This window comes from Simochromis diagramma, unplaced genomic scaffold (genome assembly GCF_900408965.1).
Source record: "Simochromis diagramma unplaced genomic scaffold, fSimDia1.1 OVJJ01000663.1, whole genome shotgun sequence".
NCBI classification, from domain to species: Eukaryota; Metazoa; Chordata; class Actinopteri; order Cichliformes; family Cichlidae; genus Simochromis; species Simochromis diagramma.
This window is the reverse complement of record NW_024387049.1, coordinates 2,014,836-2,039,558: the sequence shown is the minus strand read 5'-3', so window position 1 is coordinate 2,039,558 and position 24,723 is coordinate 2,014,836. Positions and strand designations below refer to the sequence as shown.

At 40.5% G+C, this 24,723-nt stretch overlaps 5 protein-coding genes across 5 annotated transcripts; 3 read left to right on the top strand and 2 right to left on the bottom strand.

Moving 5' to 3' along the window:
• Window positions 1-235: 235 nt before the first annotated feature.
• xirp1 (xin actin binding repeat containing 1) lies at window positions 236-8,675 on the top strand. Its single transcript, XM_040044922.1, has 5 exons — window positions 236-454; window positions 2,350-2,501; window positions 2,717-2,758; window positions 3,748-8,130; window positions 8,564-8,675. The coding sequence occupies exons 4-5, from the start codon at window positions 3,748-3,750 to the stop codon at window positions 8,564-8,566; spliced, it is 4,386 nt and encodes a 1,461-aa protein (XP_039900856.1). The 5' UTR covers window positions 236-454; window positions 2,350-2,501; window positions 2,717-2,758; the 3' UTR covers window positions 8,567-8,675.
• A 353-nt stretch (window positions 8,676-9,028) lies between these two features.
• On the top strand, window positions 9,029-10,801 carry LOC120741843 (xin actin-binding repeat-containing protein 1-like). Its single transcript, XM_040044924.1, has one exon. The coding sequence runs from the start codon at window positions 9,052-9,054 to the stop codon at window positions 10,606-10,608; it is 1,557 nt and encodes a 518-aa protein (XP_039900858.1). The 5' UTR covers window positions 9,029-9,051; the 3' UTR covers window positions 10,609-10,801.
• A 197-nt stretch (window positions 10,802-10,998) lies between these two features.
• LOC120741842 (serine-rich adhesin for platelets-like) lies at window positions 10,999-17,244 on the top strand. The gene is made up of 2 exons (XM_040044923.1): window positions 10,999-12,306; window positions 12,545-17,244. Exons 1-2 carry the CDS (start codon window positions 12,197-12,199, stop codon window positions 15,279-15,281), a joined length of 2,847 nt encoding a protein of 948 aa, XP_039900857.1. The 5' UTR covers window positions 10,999-12,196; the 3' UTR covers window positions 15,282-17,244.
• LOC120741844 lies at window positions 17,243-19,310 on the bottom strand. The gene is made up of 6 exons (XM_040044926.1): window positions 18,963-19,310; window positions 18,774-18,845; window positions 18,561-18,679; window positions 18,414-18,474; window positions 18,191-18,285; window positions 17,243-18,107 (listed from the first exon to the last, which is right to left on the bottom strand). Exons 1-6 carry the CDS (start codon window positions 18,996-18,998, stop codon window positions 17,321-17,323), a joined length of 1,170 nt encoding a protein of 389 aa, XP_039900860.1. The 5' UTR covers window positions 18,999-19,310; the 3' UTR covers window positions 17,243-17,320.
• Window positions 19,311-22,856: 3,546 nt separating this feature from the next.
• On the bottom strand, window positions 22,857-24,582 carry LOC120741881 (solute carrier family 22 member 13-like). The gene is made up of 4 exons (XM_040044979.1): window positions 24,246-24,582; window positions 24,043-24,151; window positions 23,730-23,936; window positions 22,857-23,641 (listed from the first exon to the last, which is right to left on the bottom strand). The coding sequence occupies exons 1-4, from the start codon at window positions 24,418-24,420 to the stop codon at window positions 23,581-23,583; spliced, it is 552 nt and encodes a 183-aa protein (XP_039900913.1). The 5' UTR covers window positions 24,421-24,582; the 3' UTR covers window positions 22,857-23,580.
• Between the last annotated feature and the right edge of the window lie 141 nt (window positions 24,583-24,723).

Sequence of the window (24,723 nt, the reverse complement as noted above, 5' to 3'; positions counted from 1 at the left end):
ACTGTTTAGGCGTGTGAGTGACATCCTCATGAATGCCAGGACCCAAGTAGAACTTACCAAAATAGGACCATTTGTCTGTATTTTTTCTTTCAATATATTGGCTGCCGAGCATCCACTGACACACATACTATTGGTCCCACCCAGTTCCTGTTATAGCAAGTGACAATGTATCTGTGGAAATGAGGGGTGTCCCAATCCAACAGTGACTAACAGAGGTGATTGACTCAGGCGAGTAGCAGCAGCCAGCCCACCATCCCAAAATAGCCAAAGTCTTCCACTGGGGCAGCAGGCACTGATAAAAATCAGCTGTCACCAAGGCCACGGGACTAGAAAGAGTTCAGTCACAGAGAGCACTGAAAGAGGAGACAGGCTCTACTACACATCACACATCACAGGGGTCCTGGGAGTGAACACAGCAGAAATACACAGGGAAACAACGCTGGATGGTGTTTTAGTGAGTATTTATTAACTTTCTTCATATGAGGCCAAATAGCGTGACTGTGCCGCTACAGTAAAATGACAATAGCACTATATAATGACAGAGAAAGGTTTCTGGATGTACATGTTTTGTATTATTGGACTTTATTTTGTCAAATTTCATGCTGTTATTGTTGAGACAAGATGAAGTTGTACTGGAAAAACTGATTTTTTCAACAGCAATCACAAAGTATAGAAAATTCTGAAATTTGCAATTTTGCTCCTGTCTTTTTATGACTGAGCTATAAAGGCAGTAATTTATGAATATAATGCTCTCTTCATTAAGTGTTAAGTGCTCATCAACCGTCAGACCCCATTGGTACGCTATCCCTCAAGTTTCAAACAAATGGTGGAAACTGGAAGTCATATGTTAGACAGTCAGTCTGTTTTCTTCTCTATATCTTCAGAAACATTGGAAAATGAAAATCAAATGAAGGGGAAAAAATGAACTCCTAGAAGTAGGCAAATGGTGTAACACACAGTGCTATATGGGGGATCTGGGACCCTATAATACAAGTTGTCCTTTGGGATGTTGGTTTTCATTACAATCTATGAATGTAGCTACAATTGCCAACAGCTGATGGAGGTAAAAGGCTGCGGTGGTGGTGAAGAACAAATGCCAGCTGCATTTAACCATCATTTGTACAGCTGCCAGCATCCCAAAATTTCCTCCCATTAGCATGCTGCTAATAGCTCCTCTTCATTCCTGAAGAATTAACCCAGATCAAAGAGATGTCGGCAGACATTGCTCAGAAAACGCTGGAATCACTGAAAAAAGTTTCCAGTTGTGTCATTGACGCTTAATTTCATTTTCGAGTCTGTAAGAATGAGTCTTTTCATTATTTCCTCTGTCGAGACAAGTTTGCGTGGATGTTTGTGAACACACGTCGATGATGAGTGACAGTTGACCTCTCGGTTTACTGGGTGAGGACTTTCATGGGGGGGCATGGCAGTCGGTTGCATGATTCTGTCTGCTCACCCATCTGTGAAAATGCTTTAAGTCCAGACTCGTGAGAGGCGCCGGCTCGCCAGGCCATCCTTTTGTCCCGTCAGGGCTTAGTGCGTGAAAAGGGAGGTGTGTTTAAATCTGGCCATTAGTTACAGCTGGATGGCCTGTGCAACATACTGTGCTGTTGACCTCTGAACATATTTTTCATGATGCTGCTGTTGATTTTTTTTCTAAACTCATTATATTTACTTAACTCCAGCTGAGGAACAAATTTCAGCTAATACAGTCTGATTGCAGGGTGGGTTTTTTTTGCATAAACAAAAATCAGTTTCAGAACATGCATGTGGTTTACTGGGCTGGGCTGTTGCATTCTTTTGGTCAGGTGTTGATGGTTTGATGGGAGAGAGCCCATTCAAACAATGTGCAAACAATCTGTGTCCCTCCAGCTGAGCTAGCAGTTGCTGTTTTTTCTTCTTCTTGGGTGTCATGGTCAATCCGTGGAATGCATTTTGATGATAGTCCTGTGCAGCAGGGAGGGCTGTGTGGGCCTATTTATCTACCGGGATCAAAGCTCGTAATCTGACTTGTTTGTTACAATATCTCTCTTTACTAAAACATATGCTGTTTCATGGCATAATGCATGTGAACTAGAATCCATGAGGTAACAGGAAGCTACAACAGTGATAAGACAGATTCCACCATAACTAAAAATACACAGACACAGCGTTATCATTCAAGTTGTTGCTGACACTGGACACGCACAGCTTTGCTTATTTTAGGATACAGCAGTATCCTGTTGTTCCACTTTTATGCATGCGTGTGCCACTAGGTTTAAACTAGAAATCCCAAGACTCCAGATGTATTATTGGGCAAATCTAATAAAGAAGTCAACATTAATTTGATGTCGGATCTTGCTCTTGCAGAGGACAAATACAGCTCTTCACTGACTAAAGGGGGCACCCCAACGAGACAAACCAGAGACAGAACATCTACTTCCTTCTCAGTGAGAGACAGATCAACTCTCTATCTGTCAAGAACAGCAGCCACTGACACCACAGGAGGCCCAACACAACCAGTGAGTTCCTGAAATGCTTCTCATTCCTCCCCACAAAGTGAGGTCAAAGGCTTCAATGGGGAATTTTCTGTGTGCTAGGTCACAACAGGAGCGCCTCAACACTTTAGTGCATGTTTGAAATGTGTGGAACACAGTGCTAATGGATATATGTAACAAATAATAAAGTTCTGTGTGATTCAAACTGATTTAAATCACTCTTTGCTTTTGTTTAACAGGAATTCATTGGTACACTAGGAAAAGGGGCTAAAAACAGTAAGGTACAGTATACGTCATTTAGAAACCTTTACAGGAGAATGTGGTTTCTCAGTATTGTGTGCTGTGCATCTAAGTCTTTGCTTCCACCATCAAACACACAGTAAACCTATGAGCTCACATTAAATGCAACATTCAGGATGTTACTTTTTCACAAAGGGTCAGGTATGTTTAAATCATTTAGATAATTTGTTTTTGTTTAAATTTTTCTGGTTTGTAATTAATTGTAGTTGTATGTAGTTATGTTGTTATGTTGAAAAACTGAGAATGACCACAAGGTGGTGCCTCCATCCTTTCTGTTGAGCTGAGCTCCAGCACAGAATTGAACACAGACACAGAGTATCTCCATCAGAATAGTAAAGATTAAGGGTAATCATTATACCAGTGAGTTGCTGGTTCTCCATGGACACCAACAACTCAAAATCTAGCTTTTGTTATTTCTTCTGAATGTTTATTTTGGGATTGAAAGTGAATCATCTCTATTAGGTGTTTTTGTATTCTGTTTTTTGTTTTTGTTTTCCCGTTTCAACAAGCGTCTCTATCAGTGCATGTGGCATATCTCTGTGAACATATCAACAATAGCTGGTTGACTGATGGCAGCCTGTCCGAAACTTAACAATGCCCAACCCTAGTTTACACTGCAACAACGTAGCCAGAAAAAAAACTTAATGCAGATTTAAATTTAACACTGTTTTTGCTTTTTTTCACCTAAAAAAGTTAAAAACAACTAGCCACACTAGCAGCCTCGGCGGCGTGTATGTGTGATATTTGCCTACTAACAGCTGTGAAGTGTTTTTGGTAACCCTGGTGTGACTGAGGATGGTTTGGGGTGAAAATGCATAAAAGAAGCGAAGCGAGCATAAAAGAAGGTAAAGTATGGCTTTCCTTGCTATGCATGTCATTCTAATATTTGCATGTATTGTTTTAATGCTCTTTTTGTTGACTAGATCACTAGATCCTGATAATATTCTTGAATTTCTTTTATTGTTTCAAGATGGCTGACCAGACCAGAAAAGTCACAGTTTTACAATCATCTCCTGAAGAAGATGACTTGCCCCTCCCCCCACCTCCCCCAGTACCACCTAGACCTCTCAACTATGAAGGGCCTTCATCGTTAAGTAGCCTTCCCCTGCCTCCACCTAAAGAAACCTTCTCCACATTCTACCAGCAACGGCAGAAAAATGAGCTGAAGAGGCTCTTTAAACACATCCACCCAGACTTACGGGCAAGTCTTGATGACGCAGTGGATGATGAGATCATGAAGGCAGTGCAGTCAGAAAACACTCAGGCAGCAGATGCAGCTTATCAGGGGGAAGTGCAATCCATGAGGTGGATCTTTGAGAACTGGACTCTGGACAGTATTGGAGATCCTCATTCAACCAAAAAGCTGATGGATAATGAGGAGTTAAAGGGTGGAGATGTAAGAAGCACCTCCTCGATGTTTGAACATATTGACAGCACCCAACTACAGTCTGCCAAAAGGCAGATTTCTGTCAGGGGGGATGTGAGAACATCAATGTGGTTGTTTGAGACCCAGCCCTTGGATTCCTTAAATAGATCCGTAAATGAAGAGGGTGAACTAGTTGAGGCAGTGCTGAAAGAACCTGTACAGCCTGGGGATGTAAGAGGAACTCGTCTGCTTTTTGAGTCTAAAGCACTGAGTGACTTGGGGCGCTGCAACTCTATTGAAGATCATAGTTTCCTGAAACTGAGGTCTGAGCTTCAGGAGCTGAAAGGTGATGTCCAAAAGACCGTGAAACTGTTTCAGGCAGAACCTTGCTGTGCTATCAGAGACAACAGTGGCAATATGCATGAGATTAAATCCATCTGCAGGGAGGAGATCGACAGTAGTGGTGTTTGCACTGCCCGCTGGCTTTTTGAAACCCAGCCTTTGGACCTGATCAGTAAGGGAACTGATGTCGTGAAAATAATTCGGGGCATATCGCTAGAGGAGGGTCAACGAGGAGGTGTTGACCGGAAGAGGTGGATGTTTGAAACTGAGTCATTTGACAGAATACCTGAGGTTGTAGGAGAGAACACATTTGAAGGAGCCATAGCTGAGTGCACAGGAGAGGTTGATGTCATCAACAAGAAGAAATTCTTTGAAATGAAACCACTGGCAGCAGGAAACATGGCAGAAAAGTCTTTGGAAAAGGGAGACATAATTGGGGGAGATGTCAAGACCTCCCTTTGGCTGTTTGAAACGCAGCCCATGGAGACGCTTAGTGATAGCTATGAAGTCGGGAGCCTGAAGAAAATTACCCTTTCAGCTGAAGAACAAGGTGAAGTAAAAGACAAAAAACAGTTATTTGAAAGCTGCAGCATTCAAAAGAGCACTTCATTAAAAGAACAAGTGATTGAAAAAGGTGATGTGAAGGGATTCAAAGAACTTTTTGAAAAAATTCCTTTGAGCAAAATTGCTCCTTCTGGGGAGGAGATTACCGAGAACGAAGAGTCTATTGCAGTTGGAAATGTAAAAGGTAACAGAGAAATATTTGAAACAACTCCATTATATGCAATAAAAGACAGCTCTGGAAACCTTCATAAGGTTACAACAGTCAGCCGAGAGGAATTCACTCAAGGGAAAGTCAAAAACTATAAGTGGATGTTTGAGACAAAGCCGTTAGACCAACTGGTAGAAGGAAAAGGAAATGTGGAAGTAATCAAAGGCATCACAAGACAGGAAGACAACACAGGTGATGTCAAAATGGCAAAGTGGCTTTTTGAAACACAGACAATTGATGGGATTCATTCAAAGTTCAATCAGACAAAGCAAAACTCTTCTTTGGAGGAGGAGCCGCATAAAGGTGACGTGAAGACCTGTAAATGGTTGTTTGAAACACAGCCAATGGACATTTTGTATGACAAATCCGAAAAAGCAAAAGATAAAGAAGCCATTGAAGATACCAATGTCAAGTCCATTACATGGCTTTTTGAGTCACAGCCTCTAGATAGCATCAAAGATGGGGAAAAGTACAATTTGAAGCTATGCAGCACCATACGAGATTCAGTCCAATCAGAGGTTGGTGTTCAAACTGTGAAACATCTTTTTGAAACAGAGGCCTTGGATAGAATAAGAAAGGATACAAATTCAGACCAAAATCTGAGATGTGTCAGCCAAGTGAACTTTCAGTCAGGGGAAGTTTCGCGAGTCAAAGAACTCTTTGAATCCCAGTCTCTTGACGAAATAGGATCAGAAATCATGGCAGCATCTGATCAGCAGAACCAAGGAGAACAAATCGAGAGAGGTTCTGTAAATAAATTTACTTGGATGTTTGAGAACTGCCCCATGAGCCAGCTCAACAAGGACAACAATGACACAAATACGCCAAGGGTTGAGAGCATTGAAAGTGGTGATGTCCAGAAGAAAAAGTTTATATTTGAAACATCGTCACTGGATAAAATTCACGATGAACCCGTTGAGCAGAATTGGGTCAATGTGGAGCAGCCTGTGAGCAATATAGACGTGAAGTCAAGCACTATGATGTTTGAGTCCCTGCCACTGTATGCCATCAGAGACAAAGAGGGCCAGTTTCATGAAGTTACAACTCTAAAAAAGGAAGAGGTAATGAGTGGTGACGTAAGAGGAGCAAGGTGGATGTTTGAGACAAAACCACTCGATGCCATCAAGGCGGAGAATGAAGTTTACGTCATACGAGCTGTCACCCAGGAGGACGTCAAGAAAGGGGACGTTAAATCAGCCAGGTGGAAATTTGAGACACAACCTCTTGACTCCCTTACGAGTCGAGATGAGCTCTCAGTCAGGGTGACTGAAGACTTTGGAAGCAGTAATGTGCAGCTGAATAAACAGTTATTTGAATCTGAGCAGCAGTGCAAGAAGTTTGTGAGAATGGTTAGTGTCACTGATGTGCAGCGTGGCGATGTCAGGACCTCCACCTGGCTCTTTGAGAATCAAACAATTGACAGCCTGAAAGGGGAGCCTCAGGAGCAGGGTCCAGTAAAAGCAGTCCACAGGGAAGATAGCCAGAAGGGAGATGTGAAACGCTGCACCTGGCTCTTTGAATCGCAGCCCCTGGACAAAATTAAGGAGCCAGAAGAAACCACAGTGCAAAGTGCTAAAGATATCCCAAAAGCTGATGTGAAGTGCACCACCTGGCTCTTTGAGACCACTCCACTAGACAAAATCACCGCCAACAGTGTGGCTGATACCCTTTCGTATTTGAATGAAAATGCTTTTGTTCACTCAAGCGGCATCATAATAGAGGCAGATGGCAGCAGAAATGTTAACATGGCAAAATATATGTTTGAAAACAAAGAAGGGGTGCAGATTGAGAAAGAGGATGTTGTTGAGGGTAACATCAGGAACATCATGCTACAGCTCTTGGTCAGACCGACTCTCAAACCACAAGTAACTCTTCTGAGAGAAACTGAAAAAGGTAAAGTTAACATAACAGTAGTCGAGCTTCCAGTCTCCCAAGCGACCGGCACAGTCAACATCGAACACGATCAAAGACTACAAAACATTGCCCAGGTAATTGATGACTTGCTCATTCCACAAAATAATTTGAAAAAGGGAATCATAATGCAAGAGACTGCAGCAGGACAAGCAGAGATGTCCGTTTATTCACTCATCTGCAATTACGAAATCAAAACCGAGAGTCTGGTTACAGAGAGGGGAGATGTTCAGTCTACAATTGGAAATTTGTTAGCTACTGCCAGTTGTCAGAGGATAGCAGCGTCGTGCAGAGTGGACGAAACAGAGAAGGGAAATGTGAATTTGTACAAAAGCTGCATTGAAAAGGGAGATCTGCATTATCTCAAAAGTCTTCACACCGAGGCGTCTGAAGACGAAGCTGATCAGAGCCTTCTGACTAAGGAACAGATTGAAACAGTTCAGGGGGGTGTGAGGGAAGCAAAGAGAAGCCTCTATCAGCAAAAAGAACAAGCAGAACGAACAATTTCTGATGTTTTACCAGGGGACGTAAAGAACACCAAAAAGGTTTTTTCATCAGAGTGCTCTGTCAGTGTTGACAGCTGTGTACCAAAGGAGGAAATTGTCCCTGGAGATGTCAAGGCAACAATGCAATCATTAGAACGTGCAAAGCAACAGAGCATGTGTGTGGAGCGGGAGGTCATTACACCTGGAACTATTTATGACATGGACCTGTCAGCTCAAGGTCCTGAAAGCGAAGGAAACCAAGCACAAAAAGAAGTCATTATATCTGGAGACGTAAAAGCAGCTAAAAGGTCTCTTGAAATGGCAAAGCAGCAAAGCATGCAAGTAGAGCGGGAAGTCATCATTCCTGGAAAAATATACAACCTGAATATGTCCGCACAAGAGGAAAGCTCATCAACAGTGGCACAATCAACATGTTCGTCCTCCTCAAGATGCCAGCAAATCAGGACTTCTCCGAAGGTCAGTGATACAGAGAAAGCTCAGGAAAGCCATATCTCCTTTGAGGCTTGTCAACAGATTGCAGCTATAGACAGTAATAGTGCCCCAGAATCACTGCCACCTTTTGTAAGTTGCGAGTTAAATAGTCAGACAATTGAAGATGAGACAGAACAAGTTATCAGAGGGGATGTGAAAGCAGCTATTAGAGCTCTGCAGAGTGCAGCAACAGAGCAGAAGCTCCTAGATAAGGAAAATATTATAAGCGGTAATGTGCAATTGGCTCTCAAATCTCTTGAGAAGTCTAGCGTAAATGTATCCAAAGGAGACTATAAAGCTGCCATGATATACAGAAATTCAGGCAGGGCTTGTTCAGAGAGGAGCAAGACTGTTCACAAGCAGTGTGTTGTGGTGCCTGTGCCTCCATCTGACGCAAAATTATCTCCTTCAATTTCAGTAACCTGTGAAGGACAACCATCTATTACAACACAGAATTCAGCTCCCAACCCCGTAGCAAATGGAACCTCTAAATCACCCCACTCTGAAAGGCCAAGTCCACCTCCACTGCCTCAAAAGACTGAGAAACCACAGGAGCAGAAGCCAGCTTTACCACCAAAGCCACAATGGATAAAATCTGTACTTGTGGAAGAACCAAATACATCACCTAACAAAGTTTCCTGCCCTGTTAAAGAAAATACAAAAAGTGTAGTAATTCGTCCAAAACAAAGCCAGTCGTTTTGCTCTGTGGGTAGCCAAGAAACTACAACGCATGGAAAACTCAGTAAACAATGCTCACATGAAACATACCAACAACAAAAATGTGTTAGTGAAGAAATTCAAGTCTCAAATCAAGCAAATGTATATCTGCCAATCAAGCCAAAGGCTCAGGAAAGCAGCAAGAAACAGGAAACAGCACAACTCACAGAGAGGAAATCAGACTGCAAAATGACCGTGTCAAACAGCAGTGAAGTGAAAACAGAGAAAAATGTGAAACAGAAAATCAATGCAGCTGAGGAGATACAGATACGTATGAGGGGTTATGAAGATGGTGAGCATGAAATCAACACAAGCTCGAAGGCAGCACTAAATAACTTTGAAGGAAAGGACAGAGACACTTCCAAGAAGGCAGCAATCACAGATGATAACGGTAGAGGTCATAAAAAGACAGAAAAGACTTCTGTTCAAGAATACAAATCAAATCTCAAACCTCAAGAAAAACAGCACGAGCCTGGACTGCAGACATCAGTCACTACGGGCCATGTGCAGGAAAACAACCCGGACCAAAAGCAACCAACATTTGAGGATAAAGTTGTTTTAAGAGAGAAGAAGGCAAGAGAGACAGAGGATGAAAGACGACAAAGGCTCTCTGTACACATGGAAGACATCGTAAAAGGAAATGTAAAGGCAGCCATGGAAATCTTTGAAAACTTTAGGAAAAGAGAGGAACTCAAGGGGATCCTGTCTCAAGTGCAAGAAATAGAGGGAGAGGCCAGCAGTGTAGATGACACTTCACTCAATACATTATACCAGAATGTCCCTACTTGGATGGGTACATCAAGGAGAAACGCTAAGCAAAGTAAAATGGAGGGAAAGAAAGTTGAAGCAGAAACCCAGGATGATGATCTTGAAAGCATCTCCTCAGTTGAGACGGCATTTGAAGATCTGGAAAAAGCAAGCAAGGAAATAATGAACCTGAAGGAACAGACTTTAGCAAAGCTGCTTGAAATCGAAGAGACGATTAAAAAGGCTCTGTACTCCGTGTCTAATCTGAAATCTGAGGCCGACATTGCAGGGTTGTCGGGGCTGTTCGATGAGTCTTTGAAATCTGAGCAAAACTTTCAACCTGCCAACAACATCAGGAAGATAAGCATTGTTTCAAGCAAGGCCAAATCAGGTCAGACAAAAGAGACAAGCGATGTAAATCTCCAGACAGATTTGGATTCAAGTCTTTCCAAAGAGGAAGTGTCGAGAAAAGGGCACAATAAGCCCCTTATTAGACAGTCTTCCTCTCAGTCTTCACCATCATTCATCTCCATTCACTCAGCTGCCAGAAAACCAAGTGATCAACCAAAGCCAACCATGTCAACATTTAAACCAAAAACTAATAGCTGCTCTGATAGTTGTCAAAATGTGAACAGCGATCTGGAGTCCGCAGCTGCCGAGTCTTCAAAAAATGGCCCACAGCGCAAGGTCAGTGTTCTTGAAGTGCAAACTGCAGAGCAACCCGCAGGAATAATTGGCACGAAGACTGTCAGTGAAACTTATGAAGAGAGCGACGGCTTTGGCAATGTATTTGTTTCCTCCAGGACTTCAACATTCGTCACCAAACAGTCTGACAGTAAAACATCGGCCCTGTTTGAAATTAGTCCAACCAGATACGAAGTCATGACATCCCCACTGATGCGAAGGTCCGGGCACTTTTTTGAAGATAAAGTGTCTAGGAGCACCAAGGACGACGGGACGGTATTTGTAACATTCGGCCCACCAAAGGAAACGCACTGAACGAGCCACTTATTAGTGCGTTCCACGGTCCTTTAACTTTAGGAAAGCAGTTTTATTTACGTGTGTTTTCATCCCATTTTTGTTTTATTAGTGAAATTGTTTTGTTAGTCTTTAAACTGAACTCATGAAATCATGAAAATGTTACCTTTAAAAACTTTTTGTCTTATAGATTTTATACTGTAACCACATGATAAAGTGTTAAGATCTTTTAACAAGGCTAAACACAAAGTTAGCACTGTTTATTCTTCTGTTTTAAACAACTGTCAAATAAATGACAGGTTAGAAGATGTGACTGTTATCGGTGATTTTTTTCTTTATTCTCATTCCTTGAATTATAAATATAACAAATGGCCACAGAGCAGCCATATCATTATCACCAACCACTGATGCTACTTTTCAGCATACTATAAGTAGATTAGCTCACACACAGAATTTACAATAACTCAATTCCGTGTATATCGACTTTGCTTGGCCCGAAATCAAAGTGATGATAGTAAAATGTAGAATCTCTAAAGTTAAATGTCCCAGCTGATTTGGGATCTTGTCTTGGTGGAGATGCCAGGCAAAATGCAACTCAGTAATGACAAATTTTTTTTTAAAGGGGTAAAAAGAAAATCAAGCAAAAACTTAAATTAATCCAAAATCTTTGTGTAGCTGAGACATGGCTTGATTATTCTACAACTCTTAATTTGTTGTTTAAATATTTTGCCCAGCAAAATTGTCACTTAACTGTATATAAACAGAGATGAAATGGCGCAGCCACTTTGCCTTGCTGCCATTTTTTTTTACGGCAATGGAAAATGTTCCCGTGGCTCCCAAAGCCCATTAACTTGTAAACCACAAATATAAAATTGACTCCTTTTTAAAAATCCTGTGGTATTTAGTTTGAATGAATATCCAATCTCTAGGCTAATATATGAAACAGTAGTACATTGGTGCACAACCAATAATTCACACAATACTCCTAAGTTACTTAAGTAAATTCTACAAAGAGTATTTCTTCACCAATTTACTTCATAAATTGCCTTTTAAAGGAAACCTGGAGTCAGATGTTGCACAGTTGTAATGGATCTATGATGAGAAATCACACCACCGCTATGCTTTTTAAAATGTCAGTTTCTGTTTTGGTCACGTTTTCTCTACTTTTGCTCCAGACCTTCATTTCAAAATACCTCTCTTTTCTTCTCCTGTTGTTAGTTGGTTTGAAAATACAGGATTTTGCAAACATCAAACACATCTGAAAGCCTCACTGTTGCTGTTTTTACCTAAAGTTGAATACCTCATAAATGTGACATTATCTAGTTATGTAATTGCTAAATACCAGGAATCAAACTTGTCAGTGGTCATGCCACATTAAGAGTACACCTTAAAACATCTTAGATGTGAGTTGTAAGTAATTCCTGTGCGTTTCTTCTAACTTATTATTTTAAAAAAGTACACATAATTGTAGATCATAGATCTCTCCACTACAGGTGGCTGCATTTGTAAAACATTACAGAAAAGATCCTGTCATGTCAAACCTACAAGACAAATTAACCTTAAACTAAGTTTGTTTTCATCATCGTAGTTCCAGCCGCCTGCCAAGGAAATGTGTTCTGCCTGTTTGACACCAGTCTACCCAATGGAGAAAATGGTGGCTAATAAACTTATTCTGCACTACAACTGTTTCTGCTGTAAACACTGTAAGAAGAAGCTCAGGTGAGATGTTAGAACAAAATTATAGAAATTGGAATATTTATCATATAGAACCCAATCAAAACTACCAAGATGAAAAGATTTAGTATTTGCATTAATAAATGAAACACATACATGAAATAAATCCTCAATATCAATGAATAAATCATTCACACAAGCTGATCTAGCACAACAAATCAATAATGTGAGAGAAACAAAATTAGATCTGATTTTATATTTGGGCTTTTTCATTTCATTGCAGCACACACAACTATTCTTCTCTTTATGGCGAATTCTACTGCATTTCTCACTACAATCAGCTTTTTAAAAGAAAAGGAAATTATGACGAGGGCTTCGGTCACAAGCAACACAAAGACCGCTGGCTTGATAAAAATAAAGGGACAGATGAGCCAGATGCTAAGCCCACTCCCAAAATGTCAAAGAACAAGTTAAACATTTCTAATGGCTGCAGAGAGGCTTCTGCTGAAGCGTTTGCCACAAAGTCATCCCTGAGAGCGTCGGGAGATAAAAGTGTTGCTGATGTTAAAGGTAAACTAAAAATGAGCTGGCCACCAGAGAAGAAGAATTCTCCGCAGCGAACATATGAACCAGCTCTGAAAAATAAAATCTCTGACATCAGCAGAGCAGGTGCAGTTAGCATGAGCTTTTCAGAGCATTGGAAAAGCGACCGGATCAGTAACAGAGAAGGAATGAGAGATAAGAGGGGGAAGGAACAGTCTACAACAGCAAGCTTTATCTCAGCTGAGAAGTTTCCCTCAGAGAAAACAAAACCAGTCAGTCCTGTCCAAACGAGAATTTCTGTCACGAATCAAAAAACAGTTCACACAAATGTGGCCCCCTCCTCAAAAGCAAACCACAGCCCAGTGGCCAACAGGCTGGACACTTCTCCAAATAAAGCTCGGAAATCCGTAAGGTTTGCCCCAAATATTGATGTCGCTCGATACGACCGATCCTCTCAGCTGAGCTCAGGTACAGAAAATGAAATGGTCGCAGATCAGTCTGAACAAATAAATAAAACCAATGATGGAACAGACGTGACTGAAAACACTATACTCGACGATTTGGGATCTGAATCCAGCGAAGAAAATAGAAAAAGTGAGATGTACCTTGAAATCCCTGAATATAAGCACCGTGAAGAAACAGCCAATATGTCAAACCAAGAGCATGATGCAAACGTAGGGAACAGTTTCAAAACTCCGCAGAATGATATTGCAACTCTGAACGGGGATGTGCAGAAGATTAATGACTCACTCATCACCCAAAGTCTTACTGAAGCTTTCACTTCAACTCAAGACATCATGACACAAAAAGAGCCCTCTGAGAAACTGGATGTCAGTCCAGGGAACCCTGTTAGCGAGCATGAATCAGAAAATGCTGACACAGCACAGAGTCCTGCAGGACCCGTGAATGGAGAGGAAGTTAGTCTTGAAAAAAGTAAAAATCAGCCTGAAAAGGTTCATGAAGAAGGTGGTGATCAGAAGAAGCCTGTTGGGAGAACAAATTCTCTGAAAGGCTCTGACAAACAGGCTGAAAAGGCCAAAGGCAAACTGGGATCCTGGTCCAAAGGAAAGAGCCCCTTGTCAAAACTCTTCACATCGAGTGGAAATGACAAAACAAACAAAGCAGAACAAAAGGATGCCAGGAAAGCAGATGTCAAACCTAGCAGTGGACTCTTAGGAAGGCTACTTCAGTCATCCTCAGAGAAGGCTGAGGACATCACAAAATCAGCTGCTCAGGACAAGCGAAGGGATGAAACTCATGTTGATGACAAAAAAACAGAGAATGAAAAAGGCTCTGTTACAAAAGATGCACAAAAAGAAGAAGACCCATCTAAAGTCCCTCCTCAAGAACAAGCGCTTCAGAGCGACATCACGGACAAGTTACAGTCCTCCGAGCCTGATGCACTTAATAATAACTGTAGATCTTCAGAACCTTCCAGCCTGTCCATGATAAGTAGTGAGACAGGTGATGATTTAACATCCATAGCGCAAACGGATGCAATTCTAACTGATGATCAAGAATCTCATTCACAGAGCAGTGAGGCTACAAACCTGCCCGTCTCTGATCTGGAAATAGAGTCTAAAGATCTTGACCCTGCGGCACAATTACTGAGCACACCGCATGGGCAATCAAACAGTGAGTTAATACCTGAGAAAGGTGATGATGCATTAAATGACGTTTTTGGAGATAGTGTCACATCACCCTTTGCTGACCCACTGGCCACAGAGATAAAATCAGATGAATCTGCCCAACAGCTGAACAAACATGACCCACCGGTTGAAGGAGGAGGGAGTTTGAGCAGTGGAATGCTTTTTGATCTCATCCACAACAGTGCACAAGATTCCTCTGATTTCTTTGGTCTGCCTGACACCCCCAGCACATTTTCAACTTCTATGACTGACACAGCTTTGCTTGAACCTGCTTCTACTCAAAGCTCCAGCCTGGTTGACTCTGGACCAATATCATCTGAAAATGAAGCAATCATTGGCATGTCAGATCAACTCACCATCCCTGACTCAACACCTATAAGCCAAGATGTTAGTCAACCCTTGGATCCTTTTGGCAGTGAGAAGCAGACAAGTGAACAGGACTTTGACATATTCAGCTCTAATGATGATCTCTTCAATCAGCCTCCTCCGGTTAATGTGCTCAATCATGGAGGAACTGCTTTCCCTGATGACATCTTTGGAAGCAGCAATGTCTCAAACAGTGCAGATGTGTTCACAGGTCTACCAAGCGGTCAGGCTGCTCAGAGTTCACTGAATGATTTGCTTGGCTCTGAAGCATCCTCTGTTGTTGCACCTTCAGCTCAGATGGACCTTTTTGCTGATGACATTTTTGGATCAGAAGCACAACTACTGCCAGTGTCTGAGCCAGGTGGTGCAAATGTATTAGCTGATAGCTTGTTAGCATCTGAAGAAAACAATACTGAGCAAAAATCAGAGAACAGTAGCTGGATGGATGATTTGTTGGGTTAAAGAGATGAGTGTTATAGTAACTCCAGCTCAGCCTACCTTTGCATATGTGGATGTCTTACTTTGTCTCTCTTCAGCATTGGGTGCCAACCTTTTATGGAGCTGGTTGTACTTGGCATTCAGGCCAGAACAATTAAGCTCAGGGAGAGGAGGGTGTTCAGATCGGTTAACCTATTTCAACTTATTCTTTTGTTGAGTGATTTTAATTTGCTCTTACAACTACCACCGCTACTACTAATAGAAATAAAATAAACACTTTTTCACACACATGTATATAATTAAGCACTTGACGTTTAAAAAAAAAAAAGTATAACTGATTATGTTTAAATTCAAATTGCATTTTATTCAGAAAACTGCATCAAATATTGTAAAAGTTAAAACTTTATGGTAAATAGCACATCTTCACATTACATCTGCAAAATGCATGCATTTTATTACATTTTACAAGGGCAAAAACTACATTCAATGAATAAACTGATGTGCAGTGACATGTTTTATTAATAAATACTGTATGAAAAGTAAACTATAACATTTAAAGAAGATTGTAGATGAGATTTTCTGTTGTCTGTAGTGAGTGTTGTCAATATGCCAATGTGAAAATTTAATTATGAATTATTAAAATTAATAAAACAACCTTTTTAATGTTTTCTCAGGATGACACTTAAATACAATGTGATTCATTAATAAATGTAAATAACCTAAAAATGTTTTCTTGAGCTGTGTCTTGGGTCTCTTTCTGCTTTATGTGTTCTACACTCACAACCACTTCACTGGGTACACCTGTTGAGCTCCTCATTATCTGATAAGCCAATCACATGACAAAAACTCAATGCATTTAGTCACATAGGCTGAGACGTCCTGCTGAAGTTCAAACTGAGAATCAGGATGGGAAACCTCTGAGTGATTTTACACACAACACGGTTGTTGGCGCCAGACAGTTTTCTGTGTATTTCAAACTGCTACAAAATCATCTCATGGATTTACAGAAAACGGTCTGACAGAGAGAGTTTTCATTTCTGCTGTGACAGGGTCAGAGCTTGGTGTAAACAGCATGAAAGCATGGATCCATCCTGCTTTCCAGCAACAGTTCAAGCTGCTGGTGTTAAAATCGCGCCCCTTAGCAACACCTGAGCATTGTTGAAATCCCGCAGCCTAACTGTGTATGGAACATTGTCCATGCCCATCCCTTTATGATCGCAATATGGTAATAAAAGGCGTCAAGGGTGGAGAGCTATAAATACAGCTCTTGCCCTTCATGCTTGACGGTGGGAACAAACACTCCGATGGTGCTTGGAATTCTATATCATCGATTAAAAAACTAAGATAGTCAAATTGATGATTTGAGAAAGTGTCCTTGTTCAAATGACACATTGTTCTGAACCTAAAGTTCTATGCAAATGTAACATTTCTGTAAAAACTGGCACCTCCATAGAGCGGCTCTTAAAATAATTTATCTGAAAATCAAATCTTTTGGAAAGCTACGAGAACGTGTGTCTTTTCCGATACCAACTTCTGCATAGTTCTCCTTGCTTTCATATTTTCAAATATCTGCAATTACCCAACCAGGTACTCTGTTTTCCCTATTTGAAGATTTTGATTTTACGGATTTTTACTTTGGATGAAATAATGCACTCACTGAAATATATTGTGACTCCATAACAGGCATCTGTTTCACGCATTCTGTACAATGACTAACCATTAATGAATGAAACTTTATAAGTTATAAAACATGCATCTTTAGCTAAAATGGCAGTTTTTGTAATGAATCCCTTAATGCTGACAGTTTTATGTCTGACCAGTACAGCTCTGTTCCTAAACAGACTGCTGAGGATCAGCTTTGCAGAGTGTAGCTGCTCCCCTACTCACTTGAACACTGCGGTCCTGTTGTGAGCTGATTTTTTTCTTGATCCTAACAAAACAAAGAATTTCCAGAGTAGCAGACATGAAGCAACGTGAAACTTTATTGAAAACTCTTTGTTCTTGTTTGCTTTTTGATACAGAGAAAAAATAAAGAGAAGGGGTGATAGGAGTCTTAAAGACAATCAGTCAGTTGCTGGGAGACTGACACAGAAACAGAAACAGCACAGAGCTTTGAAGAGTTTTTGGAGGAAACCTTTTTCTTTCTTCTTGGTTTTAAGGTCTTCACAGCTCTCTGCAGTATTGGTAACTGGTATAAGTGGTTCACACATGGATGATGTTTCTGAAGGGTGTTCCTCACTGGCTTGAACCTCAGACAAAAATGGAGATTCAGCAGAGGCTGATAGAGAACCTGGTGTTACCATGTCATCGTTAATTTCTGGACTTGTTGATTCTTCCTCAGTTCCAGTAATGTTTAAGTCGTACTGATCTCTTGTTGGGCATTGAGCAGCTTGTGTGTGATGAACTGGCTCGTTGGGGATCTGGGGCTGCAAGATCTTACAAATGTGGTTTGTTGCTACACCAGCGATTGTAGTGAGCAGGGTAGTGTGGTTTGCAGTGTTGCTGAGCACAGTGTCGTCTGGGTGTTTCTCTCTAATTTCTGCCAAGATGGTTTGGACCATGTCATCTCGCATGGAGCGGGAGAAGATGGCCTTGCTTTCCTTTGCTCTGGGAGTGTTGGAGAGTTGATCCAGAGTGGCTTTTGTAACACAGGTGGAGAGCTCGCTCAGACTCTGAGAGGCCAGGTTCAAAAGGGGGTAAGGAGGATGCTCCCAGAAGCCTTGCAGGACTCTGGGAACTACCTCTATCCCTACTTCTTGGGGGCTTAGCAGTCTGGAGGTCTGTGTTTCCTGCAGCTTCTCTTTAAGGATCTCAAGGTATTTGTTGAACATGCTGAGGAGTTTAGGAGTTCTGTAGATTAAAGTTATAAGTATTCAGATATATTGAGACACTGTAGCTGAATTTTCCATAACTGTATGTCAAATGGGACTCACTGAAATTTGGGAGGTATGGCCTCTGGATATTTGAGGAGCAGCCGAGCCTGTAGCTCAATGTCCTTCATTTTATTAATAATGTTCACTGCCCACACCTGAAACAAATCAAATCAAAACAAAACAAAAGAAGAAAAACACATATAAAGTGCATTTCTGTTGTTAATGAAAATTCTTTTTAAAAATCTACAAATTACTATAAGGTCCATCAGTTTTCTTGTCTTACCAGTTTCAGAAGACCTTTGGTTTCATTTTCTTCCAATTTCTCAATGTCAAACTCCCAAAGTCTTAAAATGGACACAAAGCAGGTTTTATCTCAGCATCATCACAAACAGACGTTCATCTATGGTCTGTTGGTGTCACAGTAACTCACCGCTCTCTCAGTGTTTTTTTGTTCTCCTCCATTAAAAGGTTGATCATATCTTCAGCAGTTATATGAGGTGGTATCTGATTTTCCTGCTGAAGTCCAAGGAATGCCATCATCACCGCAATCTAAAAATAAAGAGACATTTAATCATGAGCACTAAAAATAAATCAAAATTTACCAGATATTTTACGCCAGTTTTGACTGGATTGTGGTTCTTACCTGAGTCTTGTAGCTTTGAGGGTGCCAGCAGGTCTTTAAAGCTGTGTTGTACTCAGGTGTGTCAAACAACACCTGTCAAAGAAACAAGAAGTTACTCATTATTAGTTAACTTGATTCATTGTATTTTTTAAAAATACACCAAATTCTTCATACTGTTTAAATGCAGTAAAATTAAAGACTCTCACATACCCCAGTAGGTTTGTAGACTCCAATACTTTCCTCCATTAAAATGTTGTTGCTGCGTATAGCAAAAATGGTCAAATACAATGTGAGCACTTAGCTAAAAGGTCAAGATGAAAATGGTTGTTTCTCCTGCACAAATGAAGTTTGTTATGATTGAAGCAGAATTCCAGAACTGTCTTATGATTGATTACACATCGCAGCAGGTCACTATGGTGACACCATGCAACTTTCGTGTTGTTAAGTACTATCATATTTGTGTTTATTTTACTACACTTTGTTTTCTGAATAAATAAAGTGTAGGCTATAGCCATCTTTAAGTTGCTGCAGTGAAAAGATGCATGCAAGTCATCATTCAGAAAAAAAAGGGAAGGAAAAACAAAACAAACAACCTCTCCATTTTCTCATTGTAGATGTCAACTTATAAGGTTTCTTTAAAACACTGGGTTATGAGTTGTGGAGAGGAATGATGCATGCATTTGAAGCGTGACAGCACCGGCCCTTTAAACAGCCAAGAGGGAGAGATCTTTGTGTGTTCTGTAGTGGGATTGTCACGATACTAAAATACGAATTACCAGGTAAATTATACCATTTTTGATACCACTGGAAAAAGTTTTACCCCATCCCACAGCAACAAAAGTTATGGTGAAGAAGTCATATTTAAAAGAAGTTGTTAATTTTCAACTAATGTTCGAAGATTTAATAAAATAAGAATTTAAGATCAGTTAAGTTTAGATGGTCTTGATGCATGCTCAATCTTCCAGGTAAGTAAATCTCCAAAAGTTGATTCTGTTCATCTGGACGTAGCGTTTTGTGAGAGAAACATTTAGATGGTTTATACATTTTACATATTATTTAGACAATTTCATTAATGACCATTAGTTATAGTGATATAAAGACATCACTATAGATGACATTTTAATAAATTACTGTGAAAGGAGAAAAGTTAAAGTTCATTTTCTACATTCCACATCTGCCTGCAGCCTGTTTCTCATCCACGACTCACACGGCTCCGCCTCAGTCTCCAGCTCTTCTAATTCTTCTAAGCAGGTCTAATTCTGCTCTGGATTTCACTTTTTATTTGCTTGTATTACGTCTTCACACTCTGGGCTCTCAGTTTCCGCGGCTGCTCTGCACAGCCACAAACCTGCTCGGTTCTTCACCCGTACTTAATCTGCTCTGCGGCATCTCAATATCTCACAAGCATCCCGCAGTCCGGCAGCTGCTATGTTAGTGACAGGTTGATAATGTGCCTATTGGTTAATTCCTAATAGTTGAAGGTCTACTATTAGCGTGTGCAACAGCCAGACTAACATTCTTGATAATTGTTTAATGCTTGAATGTTGTTGAGACGGGAGCTTTACTGACACCTGAAATTCCTACTAAAGTGCTGTTTAGTGTTATTGTCACAGTCCTGGGTCAGTTGACCCAGTGTTTTGAGATTTTGGGGGCTTTCCAGTTTTTCTTTATGTATTATGGGATATTTGGGATGTGTAATGTTTGTATTATTTCTTCTACTCATCCCATTTATGTGTTTAGTCTTGTTCTCTCTCTCGCAAATTGCTCTAGAGCTCAGCTCTCCCCTAGTGTTCGATCCTCGTGTCTGTTGCTCTTTTGTCTGTCAAGTTTGTGTATCACATCCTGGTTTCAGTATTCTGTCACCTCCTGTTTTATTGTGACAGTCCCCCATCTCGTGTGCGTTATGATCTGTTTTACTTCCCATGTCTCATTAAAATAAACATCTTCCCTAATCACCTTTTTGTGTATGTATTGTTTTTTTCTCCCATGTTCACTGTCAGGATGTTGAGTCACCATCCCTCCTAGATGTCTCCTCGGTCCAGTGTTCCTAGACCTTGTGTTGTTCCACGTTTAGTTTTCAGTAGATGATAGTTTTCAATTTCCTTTCTTGTGTGTTATGTAAGGCTCACTTTAAGTTCACCATGGTCTGCTGAGTGTGCCTGCATTTGGCCCCTCTCGTTCCTCGTACACCCTTATACATGACAGCTCTGAATGTTAACTACTTCAGCTGTTAGTGAGAGGAGGAGCTGTGTTCCTGTCTGTGAAGCTGTCCTAGTTTGGTTTCTTCGTGCCTATGAAGCAGACCATTTTTCAAACCAGGATCTAGTGCTGAGACGGTGAGGTCTGCAGCTGTGCCAGCCATGCTCCAGCTTCCCCCCACAGTCCAAAAATATGCATGTTAGGTTCATGCCTATGGTGTGAATGGTTATCTGTCTCTATGTATTGCTCCTGTAATAGACTGGTGAACTTTTCAGAGTGTGCTATAACAGCCCCCCTGCTAGTCTAAATTGAAAAAGTGGTTAAGAAAATGCATGTATGGATAATATATTGTGTGTACCATACACTGCCACTGTGGGCTGTATCAGGGACAGGAGGAGTGTGGTGGACAGCTTTGTTGAGTGGTGTGAGCTAAACCATCTACAACTTAACATCACAAAGACAAAGGAACTGATCATGGACTTCAGGAGGCATGCTCCTCCTCCTCCCCCTGTCACCATCAGAGGGGCTGACGTGGTGGGTACACATTGACTGTAAACTGGACTGGTCCAAGAACACCAGTGCTGTCTTTAAGAAAGGGCAGAGTCGGCTGTTCCTACTGAGGTGGCTCAGGTCTTTCAACGTTTGTGAGAAATGCTGACCATGTTCTATCACTCTGTGGTAAACAGCGCTGTGTTCTTTGTGCCGGGGCAGTGGGGTGAAGACAGCTGATGCCAACAGGCTGAACAAGCTGATTATAAAGGCTGGTTCTGTCCTGCGTGTCAGACTGGGGAACCCGGTGGCGGTGTCTGAGAGGAGAATGCTAAAAAAGCTTCTCTGTTTCATGGACAACCCCTTCCATCCCATGCACGCCTCCATGATGGACCATCGGAGCACACGCAGCAAAAGACTCATCGCCCCTAAATGCAGAACTGACCGCCACAGGAAATCCTTTCTACCCATGGCAATAAGGCTGTCCAACTCTTCTTTTGTTTTACCGGATATAGTTACATCATTACTTGTTAGAGTTATTTTGATACTATATTTGCACTATCCTACTGTATATTACCTTATCCTACAATTCTTATTGTATATTATTGTATATCTTTACTCCTCTTGCTTTATTCTCTTGCTTTATTGAGCATGTGTCTTGTGTTATCTTATCTTGTCTTATATAACAAAGTAAAATATTTCAAAGCAAAAACAGAAAAGGCTCAGTATTACACTATAAAGTGTATTACACAGTATGGTGCACTAAAGTAACTTAGTGTGTGTGAAGAGTTGTGATAGTCAGTGCAAGTTGAAATAAACTCGATGTGAAAGAACAGATTGGAGGTATGGAGAGAGAGCAGTCGACCGCTTTTACTTTATTTTATTTTATCACATTTGAAAAAAAGTATTAACACAGAAGCAATTTTTTGTTTCTTTGTTTCATTTCTTTTATTTGTGGGAAACAACTGGATTTATGTTATATAACATGCCGCCCATGAAATTTAAATTTGGTGTTAAATCTTTTTTATATTTAGATTTAAATTACATCAGAATGAAATTATGACTTTGCACAAGCGTGCCAGATAGTTTAGGTGCCAGTCTCAGGTGATGCCATCACACTCTACTTTCACTGAAGAGTATTTTTGGATTTAATGTTAAACTGTTTGCAAACAATGCCCTTAAAGAAAAGATTGAAAGTCAATAATTTATCACTAAATTATAGCATAAAAAACATGTAGTGCTTAGAAAAAATTAATTTATAATTATGATGAATAAAGTTATAATAAAGTAAGTCCATAAACTGATGCCAAATCGTTAAAAAGCTCATATAAGACTGTATCTAAATGCTTGCATTATATAAAACTAAGAGATCTCTTATATCAAAAATCATTAATACAATAACGGTATTGTTTCACAATTGGTCCATACAATACAACTCTGTGGAGGTACGGAGAAACATACAAAGCAAACACTAATACAGTGTATCTGCTGCAGAATAAAGCAAGGAATTATAAAGGGATCAGATTATTATGAATCATGGATTAATTAGTAGAACACGTGTCTTCAAATTTGAGGATATTGATGATCTCGACAGTGCAGTGATGCTCTGTCATAATCTCACTCCCTAGTTTGGTTATCCATGGTTCTAATTCTTAGTCCCTCTCCTGATTTAGTTAGTCCCCTTTCGTGTCCAGTTGTTCCCTGTCTCATCTGTGTGTATGTCTGTCTCCTGTATGTTGTCAGTCTGGTTTTCATGTCTTTCCCTGTTTGTCTGTGTCAAGCTCACATCTTCTGTTTTTTGTTTTTTGTCTCTGTTCCGTGTTTGTCACTTCCTGTTTTATTTTGTTAGCCGTGGTCTCTGCATTATGTTGAGTTTTGCTTCCTCTGCCTCGTCAAGCCTAATTTGTTCCTAGTGTGTTCCCCAGCTGTTTCCACTACCCTTATCACCCACCTGTGTATATATGTCCCAGCCTTGTTTGTCCATGGTTGTGATTTCTCTTATCTGTCTGTGTCCTGTCTTTTTGGAGTTTCCTGTGTTAGAATCCCCACATATTTGAATTCAAAACATATCATAATTATTTTGGTATATTTGTAGAAAGAGTTAAAAACTCAATACAAAACAAAGTCAGTACACAAACATCTACATCTTGGTTGAATATGAATGTGGACTGGTAGTTGTTCTTCTTGTGGGACTAACATGTCTGAAAGATATAAAGCAGAAACAGATGAAAAAAACGATGACTGACAAAATGACATGTTTGAGATGCTGCAGTAGTTAAACACTGATACCCATTGCGCTCAGCCTCTTCAGTCGTCTCAGGAAGCTCTTTTCTTTTGGTTTCGGGAAGCAAGAAGCCGAGAAATCCACCTATCAACGTAAGGCAGCTGAAGACTGTGATGGGTATGACCGAGTGGTACGTGGCCAACAAGTTCAGCAGTGGAGCCAGTAATCCACCTAATCTTGCTGATATGGATCCTAAAGCTGTGGCTGTTTGTCTGAAACAGGAGGACAAATGGTATACTCACTAATTCCTCCCGTGTGTTCTTTTCACACAAGTCAGGGTATTGTTCACAAACATGAATAAAAACTGTGACTGCTTACCTAACCGATGTTGGAAACAACTCCTGCATAAAGACCATACAAACAGAGCCAGCCCATATCAAGAAAAAACGAGACGCAACAGCTAAAGATGTGACAGCAATGGCGTAACCTGACATAAAGGAAATAAATAAATATCAAAAGTGAACATAAACATGATAAGCAGACAATTAAAAATGTATTTTGCGATATAACAAAGCTTTTACCATCAGGAACAGCGAGGATAAGTATGGAAGAGACTCCTCCGATCAGAAGGGTTGCTATGAATAATATTTTCCTCCCCAAAATCTCCAGCAGCCACATGGAGAGTAAAACAGATGGTACTTCAAAAACACCATAAACCAGTTGGGTTACAAAGATGCTCAAACCAAAGTTTTGCATGTCTAAGTACAAACTGTAGATGGAAAGGTTCACTGAAAACCTTTAAAAGAGAAGAGAAACACATTTAATCAGACACAAAAGTCCTGTATCATGAACCATTTATAACACATTTATGAATGGCCATTTAATCATCAAAACATCAAATTGCCAATCTTAGCATTTAAAAACAGCAACATGTTTTTGTATTAACATATTTCCCTTTTAATGTATTAACCTCACTATGGATGTTGAACTTACCATGATAGTATTATAATAAAGAAATATCTGGTCAGCAGTGATGATCTGAAGAGGATTTTTATTCCT